The following is a 22,111-nucleotide window of genomic DNA, read 5'->3' as shown; positions in this document are numbered from 1 at the left end:
CTACCTAAGTCAGCTTCATCTTCAGCCCTCTCTCAGGAATTTAAACGCCTTTCCATGACAAGTTCGAGACAGCTTGAATGTACAGAAGTAAACCAACCCTCAAAACCTGTGCTGTGGACACCCACGCGGCCCTGGGAAACAATCCTACTCCTTCCTGCTCAGTAGGGCAGGAGGCCCTACTGAGGATGGGTCGGGTGGTCGAGGTTTACAGAACAGGCGCCACCCGCAATCGCTGCTACCAGCGGCCCTAATCAAAGGCACTTGAGGCCACCGGCCCAGGCCACACCGCTTTGCGGTCATGCTCAGAGCCCCTCGGCGGTCCTAGGTCTCTCACTATCCCCGATGGATCTATGTGGAGCAGAGCATCTGAGCCTCGGAACCTGCCTCCGACGCCAAGGCTCCCTTGCCGCGCAAGCGCTCTAGCAAGCAAAGGACAGCCCCGGCCATCTACTGGGCACGCGCGGGTCTGACTCTCCGTTATACCCCGTCGCGGCTGTTTCTGCCGGCGCGCAGGCGCACTAAGCTGCCTCAGCAGCGCCCGGAGGCGGGCGTAAGGGCGAGGGGGCGGAGCGAGCCGGAGCCTGCGGCTGCGCACTCGCAGGCCCCGCCCCTCGGGCTCGCCTACGGTGCCTCAGCGCTGAGCCGTGGAAACAGCCTAGCTCAGCCTCCAAGTTGAGTCTCCCGAGGAGCTGCTGGCCGCGGACGCCACCGTCGCACCATGGCGTCTGCTGCCCTCGGCCTGACGCCGCGCTGGCTGATGCTCCTCAGCGCCGCGCTGCTGCTGCTGCTTCTGCCCGCAGCCTCCGCGCAGGAGCCTTCGGCAATGAGTAAGGCCTGGGGGGTGTCCAGGGAGCCTGGGGGTCGGAGAGGAGGGCGGCTGGGTCGGCTCCAGGGCGGAGCCCAGCCCGCGGGCTTTGAGTCCACGGCGCTCACGCCCTCCCTCGGAGCTGCGGGCGCGTCAGCCGCCGCTGGAGTTACGTCGTGCCCTAAGGCACGGAAAGACAGGCCCAGACGGAACCGAGGCTTCGGCACCTGCTCAGCGGCCGGCTGGTTGTGCTTCCACTCGGCGGGCTTCTGCGTTTCTGCCTGTGTCAGGTGCTGGGCCCGCCGCTTTGAGGAGCTGAAGTCTTGCACAATGCCTGACTCTCTAGCCCAGCACTGTTTCTTTTGGGGGAAATCGGGCAGCTGGCAGGTTGTGCCAAGGCCTGAAAATGAGAGGGTTGGCTTGGTCAGCTTCCTGACCTTTACAGCGAGGGCTGATGGGGCCCAGCTAGAGAGGGAGAATATTTTTCTCGACCGTGTTAGCTCAGGCTCTCTCAAGGTGGCTTTACACTGTAGCCTGGCACGGTGTGTTTTCTCTTTGTGACCTTTTGCGTGTTGTGGCAGCTCTGTTTAAGTTTCTTATCTGCTCTCAGGTGTGCCCAGGGTCTGTGACTGCCGCGTTCCGGGGAACTTGGGGCTAAATTCCCCAGTGAGGACTTCACAGCAGGCAGAACGCTGGAGAGCCCGTGCTGGCACAGGACCCCTTCCCAGTGGCTCAGGGGTCTGCTGTTGTGGTGGACCGCTCTCATGAAGAGAGCATCCACATCCTCCACCTCTTGCCACAGAACATGTGCTAGGTGTGATATTTCTACGACTTGACATTCTATAGGAAGATGCCTAATGAAAACCTTTTCTCTTTACAAGGGTACCGCATACATTTAAAGAATATGTCACAGCGCCCCAAACTCACCTTTTTGTTGTTGTCTGAGACAGGGCCTCCCTATATGGACCAGGATGGCCTTGAACTCACAGGTGTTTGCCTGCCTGTGCCTCCCAAGGGCTGAGATGAAAGGTGTGTGCCACCTTGCCTGGCAAAACTCACCTTTTTAATGTTTTTGTGTGCTTTGTTGCTGGGTGGACATCCAAACTTGCAAGGGATCCTTAGAGGGAAATGCAGGACGTTGAGGACACTTGGATAGGGCTTCTGGACCCTCCCTCATGGTGTGTGGAGTAATTTTCTCAGAGCTTGGTCTTGGGAAAAACAGCCCCTAAAAGGACTGCAGTTGGCACCTTCCACAGGGTCACTCAGGCACAGCGGTGGCTGGTGCAGGTCACCTGGTCCTTACTGAACTCAGTCTGCAGAGGAATCTGCAGCTCCCCTCCCTCTCTCCCTGAGGAACCTGCCTGCCTGAACTGTACTGAATACTACTCCATCCGTGCCTTTTGGGGTGCCCTGCCCCTCCTCCTCTCCTTTTCTCCTCCAACAGTGAGGTGGCCAGGACTGCTCCCCCCGCCCACATGACAGTAGAGGTGCTCTCTGAGTCCTGTCACCAGAGTGGGCCCTGAGCCCTTCCAGCTCTATTCTTCTCGGGGGCACAGAAGACGGCAGCATGAGCCCTTCTGTGCCACAGGTTTATGATACACAATGTTTGCTTCCTTAGTTTCCGTCTGCACGTAGGTGTGCCCTTTTGTCCTGAGTGCCGTAACTGACTCACCCGAAACGTCAGGGTTTCAGGTAAACTCAGAATAAATGAGTCACTATTTATTATCTTTCCATTTAATTATTAAAGTGAGTGAGCCCCAAAGTCTTTAGAACTGAGTAAATGCCACCTAAACTGGACTCTTAACTCATAATGCCTCAGAGTCTGGATCTCAAGATCAGCACTGAGGGAGCTGCAAAGATACTGTTCTTATCTCTGGCATGTGGTTGGCTGTGTCCCGGGATGGGTAAGAGATACTGTGTGTGCACCCCCTCCCCCTTGCCGCTGCCCTGAAGTGTGAGCTGGGGGGAGCAGGTTGCCAGTGTTTCCTTCCTTGCCACATGAGTCTGCGACTTGAGCCAGGATGCCTGCCGCTCACGCTTTCTGGGGAGGAGGAAGGCTGGCCCGCGGGGATGGAGAGGGTGGCCAGAGCTCATGATGCGTTCCTTGGAGCTCAGCTCTTTCAGTTCTCAAAAGCGCATTACCAGAATATCCCATCACGGAGATCCAGACCTCGGCATTACTGGGCCGCCGTGTCAGCTGATAGGAAGCAACGCCAGCCTTTCTCGTGGATGACTTTGAAAAAGAGCTGGAGAGTGGGTGTGTTTGACACACCCTCAGCTGTCACCAGAATGGGAAAGATCTCCGTGGGGGGTGTGTGGGAGAGCTGAGGGGGTGGTACAGTGAGCTCATGGATGGTACAGCTCTCCAGAGTGACTGCCTGTTTGCTGACCACACCCTCCCTCTCTGTGTTCGCTAGTGTCTTTCTTATCATAAAATATCTGGTAATTAAACATTTATTGCACATTATAATCTTACAGCTTGTTACTAATTTGACCAAATCATGGGAGTAAGTGGCTGAGGTGGCTTGTGCCCCTACAATTTTCAGAAGCAGTTCCTCCTAAGAACGAGGCTAGTCTCTGCTCAGCTAGAACATGGCTGCTGAAGCTGCGGTGTTAAAATGGAGCTCAGACGCTTGGTTTACTGCACAGTCCACCCACAGCTTTATCGGTTTGTCCAGTGAGGTCCTTCCTTTTCTGCTTGACCTCTGACCCTAGAGTCATCTTAAGTTGTTCCAGCTTTACAATTCTGAGCTCCTCCGTTTCCGCTAAGCTCCTCGGTTCAGCTTTGTCTTCAGAAAGCCCGTTCATGGAGGAACCAAGTTTGGTGCTGCCCTTTCTTTTTCTTTTCTTCTTTTTTCTTTTTTCCTTCAAGACATAGTCTCAACTGTGTAACTCTGGCTGCCCCAGAACTCGCTCTGTAGACCAGGGTGGCCTTGAACTCACGGAGATCCCCCTGCCTCTGCCTCCTGAGTGCTGAGAATAAAGGCTTGTGCCGCTGTGCCCTGCTTCTTGCCCTTCTAGTCTTTGTGGACAGACAGAGCTAGGACCAAGTGAGTAGTAGCACCTGGCTGTCCCTCAGGTCTGCCCCGAAGGGAAGCCCAGGAGCTGCTTGTGTCCCCACCACCACCAGGCTCCCACCACTAGTTTTATCACCACGTTTTGCTGATAGTCCTGTGCCATTACCTGCCTAGGTGTAGCCTTTTCTGAGTGTAGCTCCAGGTCAGTGGCAGACCACCAGAGCTCAAGCGTTGTCTTGGTTTCCTTCTGTCTTTTGGAGGCAGGATCTCTGTGTGACCCACACTGACAGGCCCTCTGGAAGCCCAGGCCTCAGCCCTCAGGTGGTTGGGGCTGGGCTCACAGGTCTGCTCCACACCAGTTTTTCCCTTGGAGAAAATTTCCTCCTGTGAGATTAGAAAGCTTAACCGTATCCCTGGATAAGTCTTCTCATGTAACCCGGCTACCGTGGATGCAGACAGACTATCCTAGCAAACAGCCCCAGAAGCGCCTGTTCTCACCCCGGTGGGAGGGTCCCCATTGTGTAGAAGTGCTTGGCTTTGGGAAGGGATCTTTGGAATGAGGCTTCTTTCAACCTACATGGTGTTGCTCAGTTTCATTTATTTCACTTTTCTTTGTGGCTTGAAGTTGTTCCACTGTGTAGACTCCAGTCCGTCTGTCCATCCTTCTAGGAGTGAACATCTGGCTGTTTCCAGTCAGGTTTCTGTGGATAGAGTTGTGGTGAGCACGCCTGCACAGGGCTGCCTTCGGGTGTGTCTTCTGATGTCCTGAATAAGATGCCTCGAATGCACTTGCTAGCTATGGGAGTGGCCATTTCTAAGAATGGCTGAGGCAACTCCAGATGTGCATTTTTGTTGCTGTGTTCCTGGTCATCTCCCTAAGTTCAGCCTTTCTTGCGCGTTCTTTTCCTTGCAGTTTTAATTTGCATTTCCCTGGCAGCCAGTGACTTGAATGCAGTGCTCCTTCCAAAGTGTGCTCGTCTTAAGGATGATGGGGAGAAGTAGTGGCCCAAGTTGGAGAGCATGAGAGATACTTGTTTGATATGCTACTTCTGTACCTTTGATTTGCTTGAGCTCCAGGGCCAATAGCTATATAGACTTTGGCCCTTTCCTGCAAACAGTGCTGTGGGTGCTGGCAGTGTGCCCCGGGTCCTCTGCATGCCTAGAGCAGGCTGATATCACCCGGCTTCTTGGGTCTGGGGAAGCTTGCCCCAGGATCCTGAAATCTAGAGGTGAGTTTGCAAGCTTGGCTTTTCCTGTAGGCGTGTTCCCTTCCGGCCGTGCCTCCTGCTCAAGAGCATGCTGGTGGCAGAAGGTCTCAGCATGTCAGTGGTTGCACAGGTTTATGGCTCACCTATGGAGGAGAGCTGTAACACAGGGCTGCTTGTGTTTGGAATCTTCCTTCCCAGAAGAGTCCTTGCAGGGAGAGTTGTGGAGTGGCTCTTCTGGGACTGGCTTGCACAGGAATAAGTTGGGTGCCATGAAGCAGGCCAGTACCAGCAGAGTCTTGATCATTCCTGGCAGAGGTTCAGAGCACCAGTGTCTTCTCTGCCCTTCAGTGATTGATGCCTTTGTCTCTCCTGGCAGGTTGTTCTGTGTACACAAACAAATCCTGTGAAGAGTGCCTCAGGAATGTCTCGGTAAGTAGTGCGGTCAGACCCATGCCCTCCAGTCCATGTGTGTTGGGAGCCCTCTGTCGTCTGAGAATTGTTAGGTTCTGTACACGGTGGTGGTTAAGTCCTATTCCAGCTTCTCTCAGGCATCCGAAGCCTTCTCATGAACGGCGCAGGCTCCATCCAGCACAGCCAGTATCCATGACTTGGGTAGGCAGTGTGGAGGATACACCCTTCCTGGAGCTGCTTGGCACAGCTGGACAACAGCATCCGATATGTTGGCATTTGATGACTGGGACTTCTTGCCTCTGACCAGGTCTTCTTTAGAGGGTTGCCCAACCTTCAAGGCCTGTTGGGGGCTGAGGTAACAACTTATACAATGACAGGCACTTGACAAGCAAGCACAGGGCTTGAATGCACACTCCTGAATGGCAGCATTCTTCTTCCTTCGTGTGTAGTGCTGTAGGGTCCTCTTTAGTCCGTGAGAGAGCTGCAGGCCGTGTGGTCCCCGGGAAGACTGAGCCAGCATGTTTGCTCTTTAATTCCTGTGTGCCCTCAAGTCAGAAGGTAGCTGCTATTCTGGAGCAGAGACCCCTAATCTCCTACCCTGTGAAGTGGCCTACAGTAGAAGGTACTCATGAGGTACCTGCTAGAGGCTCATCCTGGGTTTTGTGGGACAGACATTCATCTGCACTCTGGGATAGGCAGACCAGCAGTGGGGAAATGGCTTCACAACAGAGATCTCTAGATGTCTTTTGAGGACGCTCAGCTTCCCTAGTGTGACGGCCAGCCCTTTGGCCAGTCTGGAAGGCTCCTCTGTGCTGCTCCCTAAGGCTGAGGAGTCGGCTTGGGCACGTTTAGCCCAGTGCTGTGTAGCTTGCCACGGAAGCTCTCAGGGAGGAACAGAAGTGGAGCAGCAATTGATTAGAAAACAGCCCACAGAGGCTTCCCCCTGGGGACTCCAGGGGGCCTTCATGGCGTCCTAGGGCTGTGCAGTTGTGTGTTCCTCCCTGACGGTGGGTTAAGGACAACCCAGGTCAGAGTGGTGTTTCTTCTTGGCTTCCTCCATAGGACAGTGGGAGCATCTTAAAAAGCAGCAGTACCCAAATAACCAATAAAAGTGTTATGAAAAAATAAAGAGCAACAGTAGCTTTTTAAAGTGACAGTAGTGCAGGTCTGAGACGAGTCTTGTCACTTGGTGAGACTCCAGTGGGCGGTAGGAGCTGCTGACAAAAATACGCAGCTGCTCCCACTTCAGGACTGACATTGGTACTGCTGAACCTTCTCCTCCAGGTGCTAGTGGTTCTTGACTCTTTTTAGGTTCTGGTTTTTCCTTTAGGAGGCTATTTCAGCCATAACAGATAGCTTATTGTTGTACTAGCCTTATAACCTCATTACCCTGAGTTGTGTGTGGCGAGGACAGAGTCCAGAGAGGGACCCGCCCAGGTCACGGTGAGTTGCTCTAGTCGGGTAGAGCCTGAACCCAGACAACAAGGCTTCAGTAAGGTGAAGTGGAGAAGGCTAGCCCAGGCCCAAGGGCCTGCCTGGAGACAGGGGGAAGAGATAGGCCCCTGTAGGCCTTCAGAGGACCTGTGGGTTAGAGAGAGGTTGTGCTGTTTCTTGATGCTGTTAAGTTGTTGATGGGCCTCTTATTTAGTTAAAAAGAGTAGAACAACATGCCTTGCAAATGCTGTGTTCTCATTGGAGCTTAGAAGGTCAGACCTTATGACTTGAGCCCTTTTTAAAGTGGAAGAGTAACCAGAAATAATGCGGGACAGAACCACTGGGATGGGAGATGTTTTCCGTAGCAGGATCTGCGGGCCTCTGCTGCTGTTTGCCACGCAGTTCCAGGACACTGAATGCACAGTGGGCATTGCACAGTAGCCCAGCACATGCTTTGATGTTAGTAGATGTTACTCCAAACTGACACTCAGACCTGGTCCTTAATCTTGCTGACATCCAGTGACATGCTTACTCTGAAGATGTCTGATTAGGAAGATGTTCTCTTGGCTCTGGCAGGGCCAGTGCTCTTGACAGCAGAATTCCTTTTCCCTGTGATGTGTGTTGTCTTCCTAAGGACACCTTTTTAGGTCAACTCTGCTGTTCGGCGGCCGTCCTCAGCCCTGTCTAGCACTGTGTGGTGGGTCCTGCACTGAGTTCTGACAGGAGCTGGTGTGGCAGGACTGTCTCCTCACTTCCGTTCCCACCCCGATGTTCCGAGGGCCTTAGACAAGAGCCCCTGGGGGTTCTCTCTGCTCTTGTCCTTGGTTGTGTCATCCTCAGAAGTAGACACTTAGTGCAGCATAAAAATGGAGGTCCAGGACCTCCTGCGGTAGTGGCTCCCCTGTGTCGTGTCATCTGTTAGCAGATCCCGAAGGAGCACCTACCTGCTGGATGCTTAGCTTCCCCTGTCCGTGTCTCTGGGTGCTCAGTGAAGGCCACAGTTATCTGACCTCCTGCATGAGGTGGGAAATGCACTGTGCAGCCTGAAGAGGCATGCTGTGGAAGGAAGCAGCAGTGTTGTCGGGACAGTGGGGACCTGGGTGGCTGATGGCAGGGCAAGCCTCCTTGAAGATAGGAGGGAACCATCTCAGGCTTAAGGAAGAGGCCTCTAGAGAAAATAAGCAGGCTTCAAAGGCCCCGAGAGCAGGCAGCTTTCAGGACTGTGGGGCTCTGTACAGTGAACAGGGATGCCAGCCTCTGTGTTGGACAGTGACCAAAGGGCAACAAGGATGAGTGGGAGTATTTATTTGGAGGATGCATCCATGCTAGAAACGGTGGCATGGGTAGCACTGGAGGCAGGGAGGTGACTTGTCCTAGTATGAAGGGTCTTTCGACGCTGGTCTCTTTCAGTGTCTGTGGTGCAACGAGAACAAGGCATGCTTGGACTACCCAGTGAGAAAAATCTTGCCCCCTGCTTCTCTCTGTAAACTGAGTTCTGCTCGCTGGGGCGTGTGCTGGGGTAAGTTGTTTTCATTTACTTCTTGCAAAATCAGTGGGTTTTGGTGATTCTGGGACTTGTGCTTAATCAGCATAAGTTACTAGGAAGTTATGTCCTGTGACTCCCACGGGAAGAACCAAGGGGACCTGTGGTGGTCTGCTGTTTGGCAAGCAGCCAGGGACCTGGAGAGCTCCTGTAGAATCAGTCCTTAGCCACAGCACTGCACAACCCACATTGCAGGGGGGGGGGGGGCATGTGTAAAGCCTGTTCTTATGTTCCTGAGTGTGATGTGGCACCTGGGAGCCTGTGTGCGTTCCCACAAGTCAGTCATCCCCAACCAAGGACCCTGTTAGTCCAGACAGCCGTCTGTGTGTTTGTGTCTGTGTTGGTCATTTTCTTCCTTGAAGGACATTAGCCCTATGTGCTTCTGCTTGCCTTTTAAGTACATTTGTGCTGTATTTTGCTGCCTGGAACTCATTTTCCTGGAGTGAACTGTTTAACTTTGGTGGTGGTTAGGTTTGGGGCTGCACAGGCCTCTTGCAGTGTAGTGAAGGAGCTGGTTTTTCTCAGAGCACTGGGATAAGGGAGTTATTGATGGTTCCTCATGTTTTTGCATCATGGATCCTCTGCCCCTTTCATCTTGTTTAGTTATCTTTAAAACAAGCAAACAAACAAACTTCAGGAAAAACAAAACGAAAAACCAGGTAGTGGAGGTGCACATCTTTAATCTTAATCCCAGCACTTGGGAGGCAGAGGCAGGCAGATCTCGTGAGTTTGAGGCCAGCCTGGTCTACAAGGTAAATTCCCAAATAGCTAGGCCTGTTAAATAGAGAAACCTTGCCTCGAAAAACAAAACAAAAAAGACTTCAGGATCAGAATCCTGTCAACTTCCACTCAAAACAACTTGGCTGCTGTAAAAGCCCAGGGACTCCAGAAAACAATGAGTGCTGACCCCCGTGTCTTTGCCTTGTCTCTGTTGTCATCCTGTCTGTCCTGGCACAGGAAAGCCTCTGCCTTCTCAGCACTGCCCTCCACTGCCCCCTCCTGGTAGTGCTCCTTCCTGGACTGGGAGTGTTGGCCCTGGAGCACTGATTGCCACTCAGGCATCTCCCATCAGTGTGTGAATTCCAGAGTACCTTCTGGTCTGTGGGTTCTCGGAGGAACAAGAGGTTCAATTCTAGAGCTTCTGGAAGTGGTCCCCTCCCCGGGTCCTGAGGTGGCCTTCATAGAAAGAAGTCCTGCTTCATGCTGCTTTCTCCATCACTGAGACTTCCCAGCCTGAACTGTTTTGCCCTTAAAGCAATGTGACCTCATGTATTCGCATTTCTCCAAGCACTGAGGACCTCTGCCTGCTTCAGGTCCTTTCCACATAGTGGGCGTTTGCCTGTTTCACCCTTGACTCATGGGGTGATGTGTGGAGAACTGTGAGCGTTTGCTCTGACTAATGGCTGAAGGTGTGGACTGTGTCAGGTGGTGGGTGTTCCTGATAATGGTCTCGTGCAGCGCAGGTCCCTCCCAGGTGAGGGCGGCTAAGTAGGACTCCCGGCACAGCACAGATGAAGTTGCCGGTAGCTCACCAGCATGTGTCATCACCACATGCTGCCAGCAGTGTAGGCTGGCGCCTGTGGGAGGTAGCCGTGTGCTGTCAGGAGAGCCAGCAGGTCTGCCTCTGAGCCAGCGGGCACACCTTTGCTTACTTCTGAGGGACTGACACCTGCTACATGCGAATATGAGTAGTTGGGCCTGGTCTTGTGATAAGGGGGTTGTGGGACAGGGTCCATAATCCCCTGAGCAGAGTAGCATGTGAGGTTGGGCCACTTAGCCTCTTGATGTCGCCATAGGTCCTAGTGGCTTGTCATGATTGTAGGCCTGCACCATGAACAGTCAGTTCTTACAAATCACTTTAGAATCCCGTAGGAGAATTGCTGTCATCTTTGTTCAGGGTTTTAATCATAATGACTTGAAGTGTTCTGTGCATTTGCGGGAAAATGAAGTCTTTACATGTTGATCTTTTGCATTGAGCAAGATGTCACTCATTCCCACCAGGCCGTGTTTGCACATGAGTAGAAGAAGCTGCTGAGTTTCCCTATGGGCTTAGCAGAGGTGCTCACAGACGACTTTCCCATCATGACAGGATTTCTGTTTCATCTGCTTGTCAGAGAGCTGTGGGAGTAGATTGGATTTAGTTAGATCTAGCTGTCTTAATGTTCTCATTTTTAGGTTGACTTTTACAGAATTCTGTAGTCAAAAACTGTACCACCTGCTCACGCCGACGAAGTCTCCTTTCTAACCACACAAGTTGCTCCTTTTTGCACCTCCGCACTTGGAGGCTGGGCACGGGCAGACAAAACACAAGCTTGAGAGTCAAAGGCACCTGAGCAGTTTTCGCGCCCATTTCTGATTTTAACATGCTTAGAAGCTGAAGTGGAGCCTGGCAGATGAGCACAGCCCCTGCGCTGAGGGAGCCCAGGAGCTGTCCCTCGGCCTCTCTCCTCCTGCTGCCCAGCTGCATGGGTGCCTCCCTGGCCCAGCAGAACCTGCAGTGGACACATTCAGGCTGTCAGCAGCCCTGCAGCTAGGGACTTTGCTTGTGAAGTACCTGTTGCAGTGTTGAACCGGGTGACTGGGACATGTTGGCAAACGCAGTGCGGGCTCCTGAACTGGCTTTTCTTTAGTGGACTAGCAGAAAAGCCTTGACTGTTTTGGGTTTTTTGAGACAAGGTTTCTCTGTGTAGTCCTAGCTGTCCTGGAATTCCCTCTGTAGACCAGGCTGGCCTCGAACTCAGTGATCTGCCTGCCTCTGCCTTGAGTGCTGGGATTAAAGATGAGCAGTAGCACACCCAACCCAATTTCCTTGACTGGTTTCCATTTAAAGATCTTGAAGAGAAATTCAGAAGAACCTTAAAATTTATTTTTAGTTTTTATTGGTTCCTGAAGGGTGGCTGTACCATCTCGTCACATCAATGAGTGACACTGATGAGCCATTTTCCAGTACCAGGGCATTTGTGATGCTTGGATGTGCACATGTTGGTGGTCAGGGTACTTCCCCATCCGTAGGTGGCTCTGAGGAGTCAGGAGGTCTTGGGAACAGACAAGTGACATCTTTCCTTCTTTCCGTCTTGAGGAGGGAAAAGGGCTGTCTTGTCTCATCAGTTTGTTGTGGTTAATCTAGAAGTGTTAAGTTGTAGACATTGGCTGACAGGAGCCACGTGCCCAGACCCTGTGTTTAGGACTGCTCCTGTGACAAGAAGTGGTACCCTTGGGGGTGGAGGCAGGGCACACGTGCCGAGGTTTCAACTCTGTGCCTGGACTTCCAGTGAACTTCGAGGCCTTGATCATCACCATGTCAGTGCTTGGGGGCTCTGTGCTCCTGGGGATCACTGTGTGCTGCTGCTGCTGCTGCCGCAACCGGAAGAGGAGCCGGAAGCCAGACAAGAGCGATGAGCGGGCCATGAGAGAGCAGGAGGAGAGGAGAGTACGGCAGGAGGAGAGGTGAGACTGGGCTTGTTGCTTGGGAGCTTGCCTCTGAATTTGCAGCAAGAAGGCCATGGGGAGCAAGGGTTATGAGTCCCGTGCTTTTTCCATTGCTAGGGAGGTAGCATGTGTTTGTTGTCCAACACTTTCTGGGCTGTAGTTAAAAAGGGAAGCTGGTAGGAGTCTTGTGGGGTCGCAGGCTGTGTCTCCGACTGCAGGCTGCCTGGCCTTCCTCTTCTACTGGTAGGGCCTGCGCTACCGTGCCCTGCACTGGCCAAGCCTAGCCTTGAGTATTGCTATTCCAGCCCCAGCCTCTGGCGATGAAGTAACCTGACTGCTCGTATAGACACTGGCTTGTGCCCACTAGTTCCCGGAGCTCTGAATTCTCCTAATATGTGCTGGGGCCTCATGCAGCCCCTGGAGGCAGTGATGATCATGCTCTCAGCTCTGACTCGGGTACCTCTAAGCAGTTGCTTTTTCCTGGTAACCCATCTGCATTTTCTTTATGAGAACTTTAAAAGATCACTGTATTAGACATTTGAATTCAGTTTTTGATTTCTTCTTTTTTGGGAGTGTCTTACTTCATAGCCCATCCTGGCCTTAAACTCTGCATGCATCCTCCTGTCTCAGTCTTATGGGCACTGGGATAACAAGTGGTTACCACCATGTCCAGTTAGAATTAGTTTATGGAAAAGAATAGAAGGGCCATTAGAGCAGCCTCGGAAGACTGGCTTTGCAGTCACCCTGCTTGCTGGTCAAGTGGTAGGTGTGGCCTAGTAACCACATTCATCTCCACCTTCTTTTGGGGGAGCTTGTAGAAAGTGCTGCAGGAGCCCTAGCCTCTGCTAGAGGAAGTGAAGGCCTGGGAGTTTGGGGTGACCTTACTTGTCTGTCATAATTTGATGCTACTTGGTTTTTCTGTATTTTTTAGGAGAGCAGAGATGAAGTCAAGGCACGATGAAATCAGGAAGAAATACGGTAAGAATGAAAATTGTCTCTCTTGACTGGTTGGGATCTGGGCAGCTGCCATTTTTCCAGAGAACTCCTTCACTGAAGACAGCAGCTGTGCAGTTCTCAGGGTGCCACCAAAGACTGATTGTACTGAGTGCCTGAAAGCAGGAAGGCTCTGAAGGTTTTTAATCTCAGCCACAGTTTTTCTTTGGCACTCATGGGGAATAAAAACTTCAGGACAGGTGTTCGTAGCTGTTTGTCCATTTGCCATAAAATGGGGTCTGCCTGTGTAACTAGCCTTGGCTCTGTGAGTTCCTGGGCTGTCTCCACCCCTTTCTCTGTGCGTGTCTCTTCTCCTTGTCTTCTGTTGGGGTCAGACCACCCTCCTTTACCAGAACTGGCTGAGACTGACGCATGCCATTCCTCCCTTGCTGCTTTCTGGCTGTGTCATCTTGTTTGGAGAGACTCTGGGAGTGACCAGGAACCAAGCGTAAGCCTGTGTGGTTCAGTTAAATGAGTCAGAAACCCAGCACAAAGGGTAGTCCCTGTCTCCAGCGTCACACTCTAGTCTGTCTCTGGTCCTGGTTGGTTGCTCTTCCAGCTGGTTCTCAGCTGTTTTTAAAGCTCAGAAATGGTCCTAGAGCTTTCCGCCTAGACTCATGGCTGCGGAGGTTGGGTGCTGCAGAAGCTGACCCCTCACCCACTTAGATGTGGGGCCATGGGGCTGTGTGAAGGCACCGACTGTGAACCCACCTTTCTGACCTTGAACTGCAGGGTTTCTCTAGTAGCCCTGGCAGTCCTGGAACTCCCTCTGTAGTCCAGGCTGGCCTTGAACGCCAAGAGATCTGCCTGTCTCTGCCTCCTGAGTGCTGGGATTAAAGCATGTGTCACTACCACCCAGCTTGAATTACTATCTTAACAGGAGAAATCCAATGGAGAAACTTTGAAAAACTTTCCCAAAAATAAGCATTAAAGTTATTTAATTCATTTACATGTGTGTGTGCATGCAAGTGTACAAACATGCAATCGTGCACATAAGGAGGCCAGGGGATCACTTCTGGGAAATGGTTCTCTCCTGCTGTATGGGTCCTGTGGTCTTCAGGCTTGGTGGCAAGGATTTTACCTACTCAACCCATCTGACCAACTCCTAAGAAATGCAATTTTGGGATCATTGTTTAAATAAGGAGATAGCATATTTGTGAAGCTTCAGGATCTTACCCACTGGAACATTACTATTCCACAGTGTATGTTAGCGGAGACAAAATGCCAGAGTCCACTGCCGTGGGCCTTTGGTGGGCAGAGCTTGGTGGAGGAAGGCTGCTCACATATGACAGCCATGGCAGGGTTTGAGGAGACAGCAGCCGGGACAAGGAGAACCCTTTAAGGACCTGTGTCCTCCAGCTAGGTCCTGTCTCCCGAGACTGCCATCAGTTTAAGAATCTATGAGTGGAAGCCAGGCATGGTAGCACTCGACGCAGAAACAAGTAGATCACTTAAAACTTAGAGACTAGCCTGGTTTACACAGTAAGTAGATCACTTAAAACTTAGAGACTAGCCTGGTTTACACAGTAAGTAGATCACTTAAAACTTAGAGACTAGCCTGGTTTACACAGTAAGTTCCTGGCCAGCCAAGGCTGGGTACTGAGACCCTGTCTCAAACAACAAAAAGAAAAGAATCTATGAATGGATGAACCCTTTGATTAACTCGGAAGTTATGACCTATCACAGAGCTCACATCTGAACATCTGTTTCATTGACTAAAAGATGACTTAATGTCTAAGCCATGATACCAGGGAGTTTCTGTTATTTGGGATATAGCAGAATCCACTTGCCCCAGTACAGTGTGGCTTCTCTGGGTTTGAGTTGTTCAGATATTAAATATGCAAGTATTTGGTCCCCTTCCGGGGGCTGTAGCAGTCCCATTGCTGCTGGTGTCGGGACCTGGTCACACTGTGCACTGGGAACTGAGGAAGTGCTATAGCTGGTGGGGCCTTCTTCCTCATTGCTCCTGTTTCGGGCTCTGTGTGCTGTGGCCTAGACTTGGATTTGGGCTTCTCTGATATCAGAAGATGTCACTTGACCCTGGCTAGCCCTCGTCTCCTCTCTGTTGATTTCTGTCCTGCTGTTTTGGTCTTGCTTCATCTTTGTGTCTATGGGTTTTGAGTGAGTCTGGAACACAGAGATACTAGTGTCTCTACCTAGCTATCAAAGCCCTAGTCGATAGATTACTGCACTGGCCCAGGACTTGTCATACAGGTACCGTGTGGGGGCTGGGACAGTGAGGGCAGTATGAGACAGAGTGAGAGATTGCAGAGTGGTAGAAGAAGGGTGGAAATAAAGAGAAGAGTGGGTGGGTACACAGATTGGTGCTTAAGTTCATATTTTGTCTTAGGTCTACTTTAAGTCTTGATGGTCAACTTGATGGTGTGTGTTCTTTTTCTAGTCTTAGTTCTCCAAGCACAAGCTGTGGTAAGAAATAACGTGCAGGAACTTCCCTGGTGACCTCAGCTGTGGCTTGTTTCTCAGGAACTGTTGGGATTTCTGTTCCTGATGGATTTTACTTCAGTTTTAAGGTCACGTGCGACTCAGCTTCAGTGATAGTCAAGGATAGTGTGGGAGCCTGCTTAGCACTGAGGGTAATTTTGAGGTAAACTTAGCTAGGTTGTTTTGTAGGAGTGGGGTGAACAGTTTTGTTTCCTTTTGTCTTTTTGTTTGGTTTGAGTTTTTGAGACCAGGTTCTGCTATGGGACTCTGGTTGGCCTGGAACTCTACTGGTAGAACAGGTTGGCCTCTAATTCACTGGTCTCTGCCTCCTGAGTGCTGGTATTAAAGGTGTGGAAGTCCAGCCTTTTGGTTTGTTTTTCTCTTTTAGTTTCTTGTTCTGTAACCCAGGTTGGCCTCAAACTCATGGCAGTCCTCCTGCAGTAGCTTCCCTAGTACTAGGATCGCGGGAACACATTGCTTTTGTGAGTTTTGTCTGTGGTGGAGTGGGTGAGGTCGTAAGTCACGCTTGTTTGTTTCTCCCTCAGGTCTGTTTAAAGAGCAAAACCCATATGAGAAGTTCTAGAGCAGCTGGCACACACTTGCAGTTCCAGAGTTTCCTGGGAGTGCCATCCTCAGCATAGCCTGCGGAGACCTGACCACTACAGCCACCTATGACCTGGGTCGTATGACTTGGCTCTTCCTTCCAGCCTCAGCACAGGCACCAGAGTGGCCTTGAGAGGACAGTCCTGCTCTTGTTCCCTCTATCTCTGTATGTAATCACCTGAGACGTTAATCTTGATGACGTCCCTTTATGGGGGAGGAAATGTACTCGGGCCCCACACTCTACAAAGCTGGTGGCCTGAGCTGCTGACTGGCTGCCGAGTGGCCTTGCTGTAAGATTCACATTGCAACAAATGAAGTCATATTTACTTTGTTAGGGCAAGAATTGACCCACTATCCTTGCTTTCCCAAGGCTATGTTGTGACTGCAAGTCCATTTCTGTGACATGTCATTGCTTTAGATTGGGTGACTTTTGGAAGACACTGTCCCCACAAGCAGTCTGGTACCCAGCTGTATCCAGTGACACAGGAGCACATAAGATCTTTAGTCCCGCAGGAAACAGTCTTTCCAAACCTTTCATGAAAAGTCCAGGCCTCTTCTTGGATGGCATTTTTCAGCTGTCTCTACTAGATGGAGAGCCTTTTCCCCCATGGGAAATCTGAGTTGTGAGTTCAGTTGGATCTTCCTGTGCATGCTGAGTTGCCTGCCTCAGGCTTTTCCGCTGTGGTGATGTGGAACCACGTCCTCAGAAGGGCTTTTTTTGTGCAGATCTTGGACATCTTCCCTCTACCTGACAGGCTGCCCGGTTGGCCCTGTGTGTAGCATGGAGGTTGAACAGCTTGTAGGACCCCAGCTGTACTGCCTACCAGAAAAACTGAGCAGACATACACACCCACCTCACTTCACATCCTGCTTCCAGCCGTGTCTCGGCTCACTGTATCTGACACATCATCGTGGGCCCTTGGAAACTTGTCAGGGACACAAGGGTCCCCGTGATACTGTCCACAGTGCACATTTCTCTGAAATCCAGTTGTGTCACAAGCTTGATGGCAGGGTAAGAAGGAAAGATACTCCCCCTAGGAAAGCAGCCACCAGCAGATGGTGACCTTACTGCAGGCTCCTTCCTTCCTAGACACCTCACCCAGCAGCTCAGTAACCTTTTCAACTCTGTCACTCTGCCCAGGGATTGATACCTCTCCCCTCCAATTTTCAGAAACTAAGGGAATGACCTTTAGCGCTCTCTTTCTGCCTTGTTAGGCTTCTGATGTAATTCGAAGCATCATCAAACATTTAAGTATTACAGCAGCCATTGAGATTTGCCTTTCTACTGTCTGTTGGTAAAGGAGCCCTCCTCGCAGGCCTTGATGAGCGTTGTATAGTATGTAGCATGTATAAGTCATGCCTGTTAGGTTGCTGAGCTGATGATAGTCACCAGCTGCTAAATGCAGAGTATTTAATTCTCCAGTGTAGACAGATAGCAGGTGCTCTCAGGACTGCCCTGCGCCCGCCTCTGAGCAGCACGAAGAGCAGCCACCTACACCTGAGACCACCATCCCCAGTGCCTTACTTTTTAACCACTTTCCAATAAAATGGTTGAATAAGACTGATGTCTTTCTCTGTGCTTTGTCTCAAGGGTGAGTTGGGGTGTGAGCTTTCCGGTTGAATTAAACTGGACTTGCCCTGTGACCTGGGTACCATGTTCCATAGGGGCTGAGTAGGCCAGTCCTGGAGTGGTCAATACTCCTGCCCTCATTGTAGAAAGGTCCTCATTGTCACCCACCCTGCCATATTCAGGATTCTGCTGTTGTCTTGGTACAAAGACGTCAGAAGGTGCTTCGTATGGCTGGCACTGGGCACCCTCCCCTGGCAGGTAGCGCCTGGCTCCTTCAGCCCTGGTGTCTGAAGTAGAGAGGCTGCTGGTGTAGCATAGATAAGGGGCATGGGTGTCACTGAGTCTGCCTGTGTCAGGCTGACAGCAGTCTGTCTGCTCAGGGTTCATGCTGCAGTAAGTCTGCCCTCTTGAGGCGTGTGCCCGGACTGACCTGTTCTCCGGGAAACACAATCCCTGGGACATGTACACCCATGGAAACTCCAAAGCACGCTGCCCAGGCTGCGCGACACAGTGAGGACTGGTCACATCACCGAGCAGGCGGGAGCCCACTCACCCAGCCTTGTCCAGAGGACAGGTCACCTTGCTGAACAGGCGGGAGCCCACTCACCCATGCTTGTCCCGGGACCACAGAACAGAGTTTTAGTAATTGGCACCATAAATGGTAACGTGCTAGGAAATTCTGGGGGAGTGTGGGGAAGCCAATAGGAATTCTGGGGGCCCAGTTGGCAAAGATACTAGATGTGTTGAATCTTTGAGTGTTCCACGGAAGCTACCTGGGAATGGTTCTAGGTCCAAGGACATCCTCAGCTTGGGCGTTTAGATTCACCCGTGGGAAAATAACACAATGTAGTTGGGTTGAAGAAAGGTTTACTAGCAGTTTCCTTTGCAGACAGGGGAGCATGCTGGGGTGGGGGCAGGTACATCAGTGACACGATGCTGTCAGCGACTATGTGTCAGGACCTGACCTGTCTGTTACCTGTAACCACCCCTCAGTCCCTCAAGTGGTACTCAAAGAACAAGCAGCCTTGCACTTTTTAAGAGTCAGCTTAAGCTGAGCGGTGGTGGCGCACATCTTTAATCCCAGCACTCGGGAGGCAGAGGCAGGCGGATCTCTCTGAGTTCGACGCCATCCTGGTCTACAAGAGCTAGTTCCAGGACAGGAACCAAAAGCTATGGAGAAACCCTGTCTCGAAAATCCAAAAAAAAATTAAATAAATAAATAAATAAATAAAATAAAATAAAAAAGAGCTTAAGCTCTGAGTCCTGGTCCCACCTTTGGAGCTCAAGTGAAAGGAAGGAGGCAGGGTAGGCTCACAGCTGGGGTTCAGACAGGGTTGATCCAGGGCTGCTATGGCTCCTGCTCCACCTCAGTGTTCCGGGAAAGGTCTCCCACAGACACCAGTGCCATCCACAGCCAGAGGGAACATGGTGAAAGTGGAGAGATACGGGAGCCATGCAGCCAGAGGAGAGAATAAGCAATGGGCTGCTCAGCACTGGTCAGCAGTGCACTCTGGGTAGGACCCACGACCAGAATGAGCAGCCAAGCCAGTGTGACCCACTCATCACTCTGTCCTGGATTCATCAGGAGAAGCCACTGGGTCTCTGAGCATGCTAGCCAGATTCTCAGCCATTCTTGGCATCTCTTCATTCTCTGCCTCCCCTCCTTGCTCCATACACTGTAACCCTGAGAGGCCCTCCACCCCAAAGACTACCTCTGAGGCCTTGTCCCAGCGTCTGCTTCCTTTGAACTACTGCAAAAACTTACCCTCTGCCCCAGGAAATATGACTTAAGCAAACAACAGCAAGGGAAGGGGCTTGTCAAGGTTGATCTTTATGGACCACCTCTGACTGGCTAAGAAATAGCCAAGGCCGCACATTTGCCAGCCAGTGTGAAACAGTGCTTGCTCCAAGAATAAGAGATAGTTTGTTCTGAACCAGATATGTATGCCATAGCTCAGGAACATGGGTTGGGTTTGCCCTGAAGGACACGCTCCTCCTTGGAAGCAATTGTGTGAATAGACACAGTCTCTCAGAAACTCTCAGTGACATTCTTAGCCTTTAGGGCTGGTAGAAGCTAGAGGCGTGTGCTAAGTCAACACTTCCAAAAGTTTTCCATAATAGCCACAAAGATGCTAGGGCATAAACGAGAGCACGGATGATAAAGGCAGGATAGGGCTCTAGATCTGCAGCGTTCCGTCTACAAACCAGGAGATCGGCACAGAACTGGCTTCCTCAAAGAGCATCACAGATCCGGTGGGCACTCTTTCTGGACGAAACTGGACTTTTGAGTTGGAGCACTGAGCAGAACCAATAGCTCTCCCAGTCTGGGTGGAGGCGGCATGGATGTGGTCTCTACGTGTCATGGCACTGCTGAATTTGATCTGAGTTTTTAAGTGTGTCTAAGGTCACAAGAGTAGTATATTGGGCTGTGCTGATGGGTTTGGGTGTTGGGGACCACACTACATTATAGTTCTGCTGGAGGTCCTTTTGTCAGAGAGCCATGATGCATTAGGACTAGACCCTTCACTTTGTCAAGTCTACCAGCCATGGTCTGCAGGGCATGCTCAGCTCCCAGGGCTCTGTGTGCTTACATCGGTCCACATCTGCCCTTCAGCAATGATCTGCCAATGCCTAATCTCAAGCCTCCTTCCTTCCTTCCTTCCTTCCTTCCTTCCTTCCTTCCTTCCTTCCTTCCTTCCTTCCTTCCTTCCTCCCTCCCTCCCTCCCTCCCTCCCTCCCTCCCTCCCTCCCTCCCTCCCCCTCTCTCTTATTTCTTTTTTCTTTTTTGTCTGCCACAAGTGATGCTCGTGTCTGGCTTGTGTCTGGGTTTCAGCTGGCTGACCACCCAGCTGATCCCAACTCTGCGATGGGGTTGACAGCCCTGGCTCTGCAAATCATTAGTTCTTCCTCTTTGAAGGAGGGCAGTGCTCTCTCATGTAGTGCGGTCTGGGTCTGACCACCCAGTGTTTGCACCATCTTCTCCCTGTCTGTAAACAGTGTGGATAGTAACCACACCATGAACACAAGTGAAGGCTGGGGAGCTGCAGTTCATGTAAGAACCTTCCAGAACGCCCTTACATCATTTTTATAAACCAGTCAAATGGGTTGAGTTTGATTGTACTGTTGTGGTATCCATAGTAGTTTGAAAGCTATTTCTAATTTTTTCTTCTTTTTATAAATTTATTTTATTTATTATATACAGTGTTCTGTCTACATGTTTGCCTGAATGCCAGAAGAGGGCACTATATCTCATTACAGATGTTTGTGAGGCACTATGTGGGTGCTGGGAGTTGAACTCATGACCTCTGGAAGAGCAGCCAATGCTTTTAACCTCTGAGCCATCTCTCCAGCCCCCTATTTCTAATTTTCTTGAGCTGATCCTAATTTTTTTCCTTTGCCAAACTTTTTCATTGAAACTGAATATTGCCACAGCAAAGTACATTCATAACAAATATTTTTATGTATTTAAATGCCCATCATTCTGTTAGCACCTAATACCTGTGTTTACATCTTGAGCCAGGCAAGGGCTGTGTGTGGCTTGCTTCTCTCTCTGTGCCCCTCCCACTCCCCATTTTTCTTCCTGCTGCATGTGATTATCTGGGATTTCAATCTCAGGAACTGCTTTTTTTTTTTTTTTACAGTGTGCACCAGATGTTAAGCATTAAGTATAACTTTTCCTGGCTTCATTGCTTGCTGTCTATTTATGCCAGGAAACACATCACAAGAACTTGCCCTGCTGGGTAAGAGTAATGACTTCAGATTTTTTATAGTGTGCAGCCTACCAAACAACACACAGGTCTTGCCTGATTTTCTCAGTCATGAATTCCATTTGGGCTTTTGGCAGTAAACTCTGTGTGTGTGTGTGTGTGTGTGTGTGTGTGTGTGTGTGTGTGTGTGTGTGTGTGATGTTTATGGGTGTGCATATACCATTCTGGTCAGAAGACAACTTTCGGGAGTCAGTTCTCTCCTCCCGTCATGGGTTTCAGGCATGAAGCTCAGGCTAACGAGCTTGTAGGGCAAATGCCTTGCTAGACCATCTCATGGCCTTTTGATGACTCGTTTGCTGAGCATCTGTGGGGCTGTGGGCTCTGTGAGTGTTTGATTTCTGAAAATGACCTGGAACTTATCTGCCCTACCCTCCACCACTTCCCTTACCACAGGAACCTCAGTTGTCCCTGCTTCGGGTAAGTATTTGCACTGGTTCGTATTCTGCTTTTGTTTTGGACTTTTAACATGACTACACTTGTCTATGTTATTGTCACTTCCCTTCAAAAGTACCCTCTGTGGTGCTGGCTCCTTGCTGGACTTCTAGGCTTCTCTGCTAAAGCATTCCTGTCATTAAATTTCCTTTGGCATATGCTCATGAGGTGAATTCTTGTGCTCCGCCCACTGCTGTGTACAAGGCTTTGATTGGTAGAAGCTTCTACATGGGCAACATGGGCAGTTACTCTCCATCATTTGTGTTGAAAACTCGGATGCAAGTCCTTTATTTCCTCTGGAAGCACCGTCTTGCTTTGTGAGCAATGAACACCTAAGCTCTTGGGCCATTACTTGGCAAACGGCAGCTGGAATGTCTTCGGCTTTACTCTTCTAACAAGAACTGTGGGTTGGGGTGGGGGCTTTTCTATTGGATGGATGCTCTCATTACAATCATGG

The 22,111-nt window shown here is 50.8% G+C and overlaps 1 protein-coding gene across 1 annotated transcript; it reads left to right on the top strand.

The window, feature by feature from the left end:
• The first annotated feature begins 610 nt into the window (after window positions 1-610).
• Pttg1ip (PTTG1 interacting protein) lies at window positions 611-17,446 on the top strand. Its single transcript, XM_050140608.1, has 6 exons — window positions 611-827; window positions 5,407-5,459; window positions 8,286-8,394; window positions 11,691-11,865; window positions 12,779-12,825; window positions 15,828-17,446. The coding sequence occupies exons 1-6, from the start codon at window positions 719-721 to the stop codon at window positions 15,863-15,865; spliced, it is 531 nt and encodes a 176-aa protein (XP_049996565.1). The 5' UTR covers window positions 611-718; the 3' UTR covers window positions 15,866-17,446.
• The last annotated feature ends 4,665 nt before the right edge of the window (window positions 17,447-22,111 follow it).

This window comes from Alexandromys fortis, unplaced genomic scaffold (genome assembly GCF_014885135.2).
Source record: "Alexandromys fortis isolate MF-2015 unplaced genomic scaffold, M_Fortis_MF-2015_v1.1 scaffold_9, whole genome shotgun sequence".
Classification (NCBI taxonomy): domain Eukaryota; kingdom Metazoa; phylum Chordata; class Mammalia; order Rodentia; family Cricetidae; genus Alexandromys; species Alexandromys fortis.
Note: the sequence above shows the minus strand (reverse complement) of the source record. Positions and strands in the feature narration are given on the sequence as shown.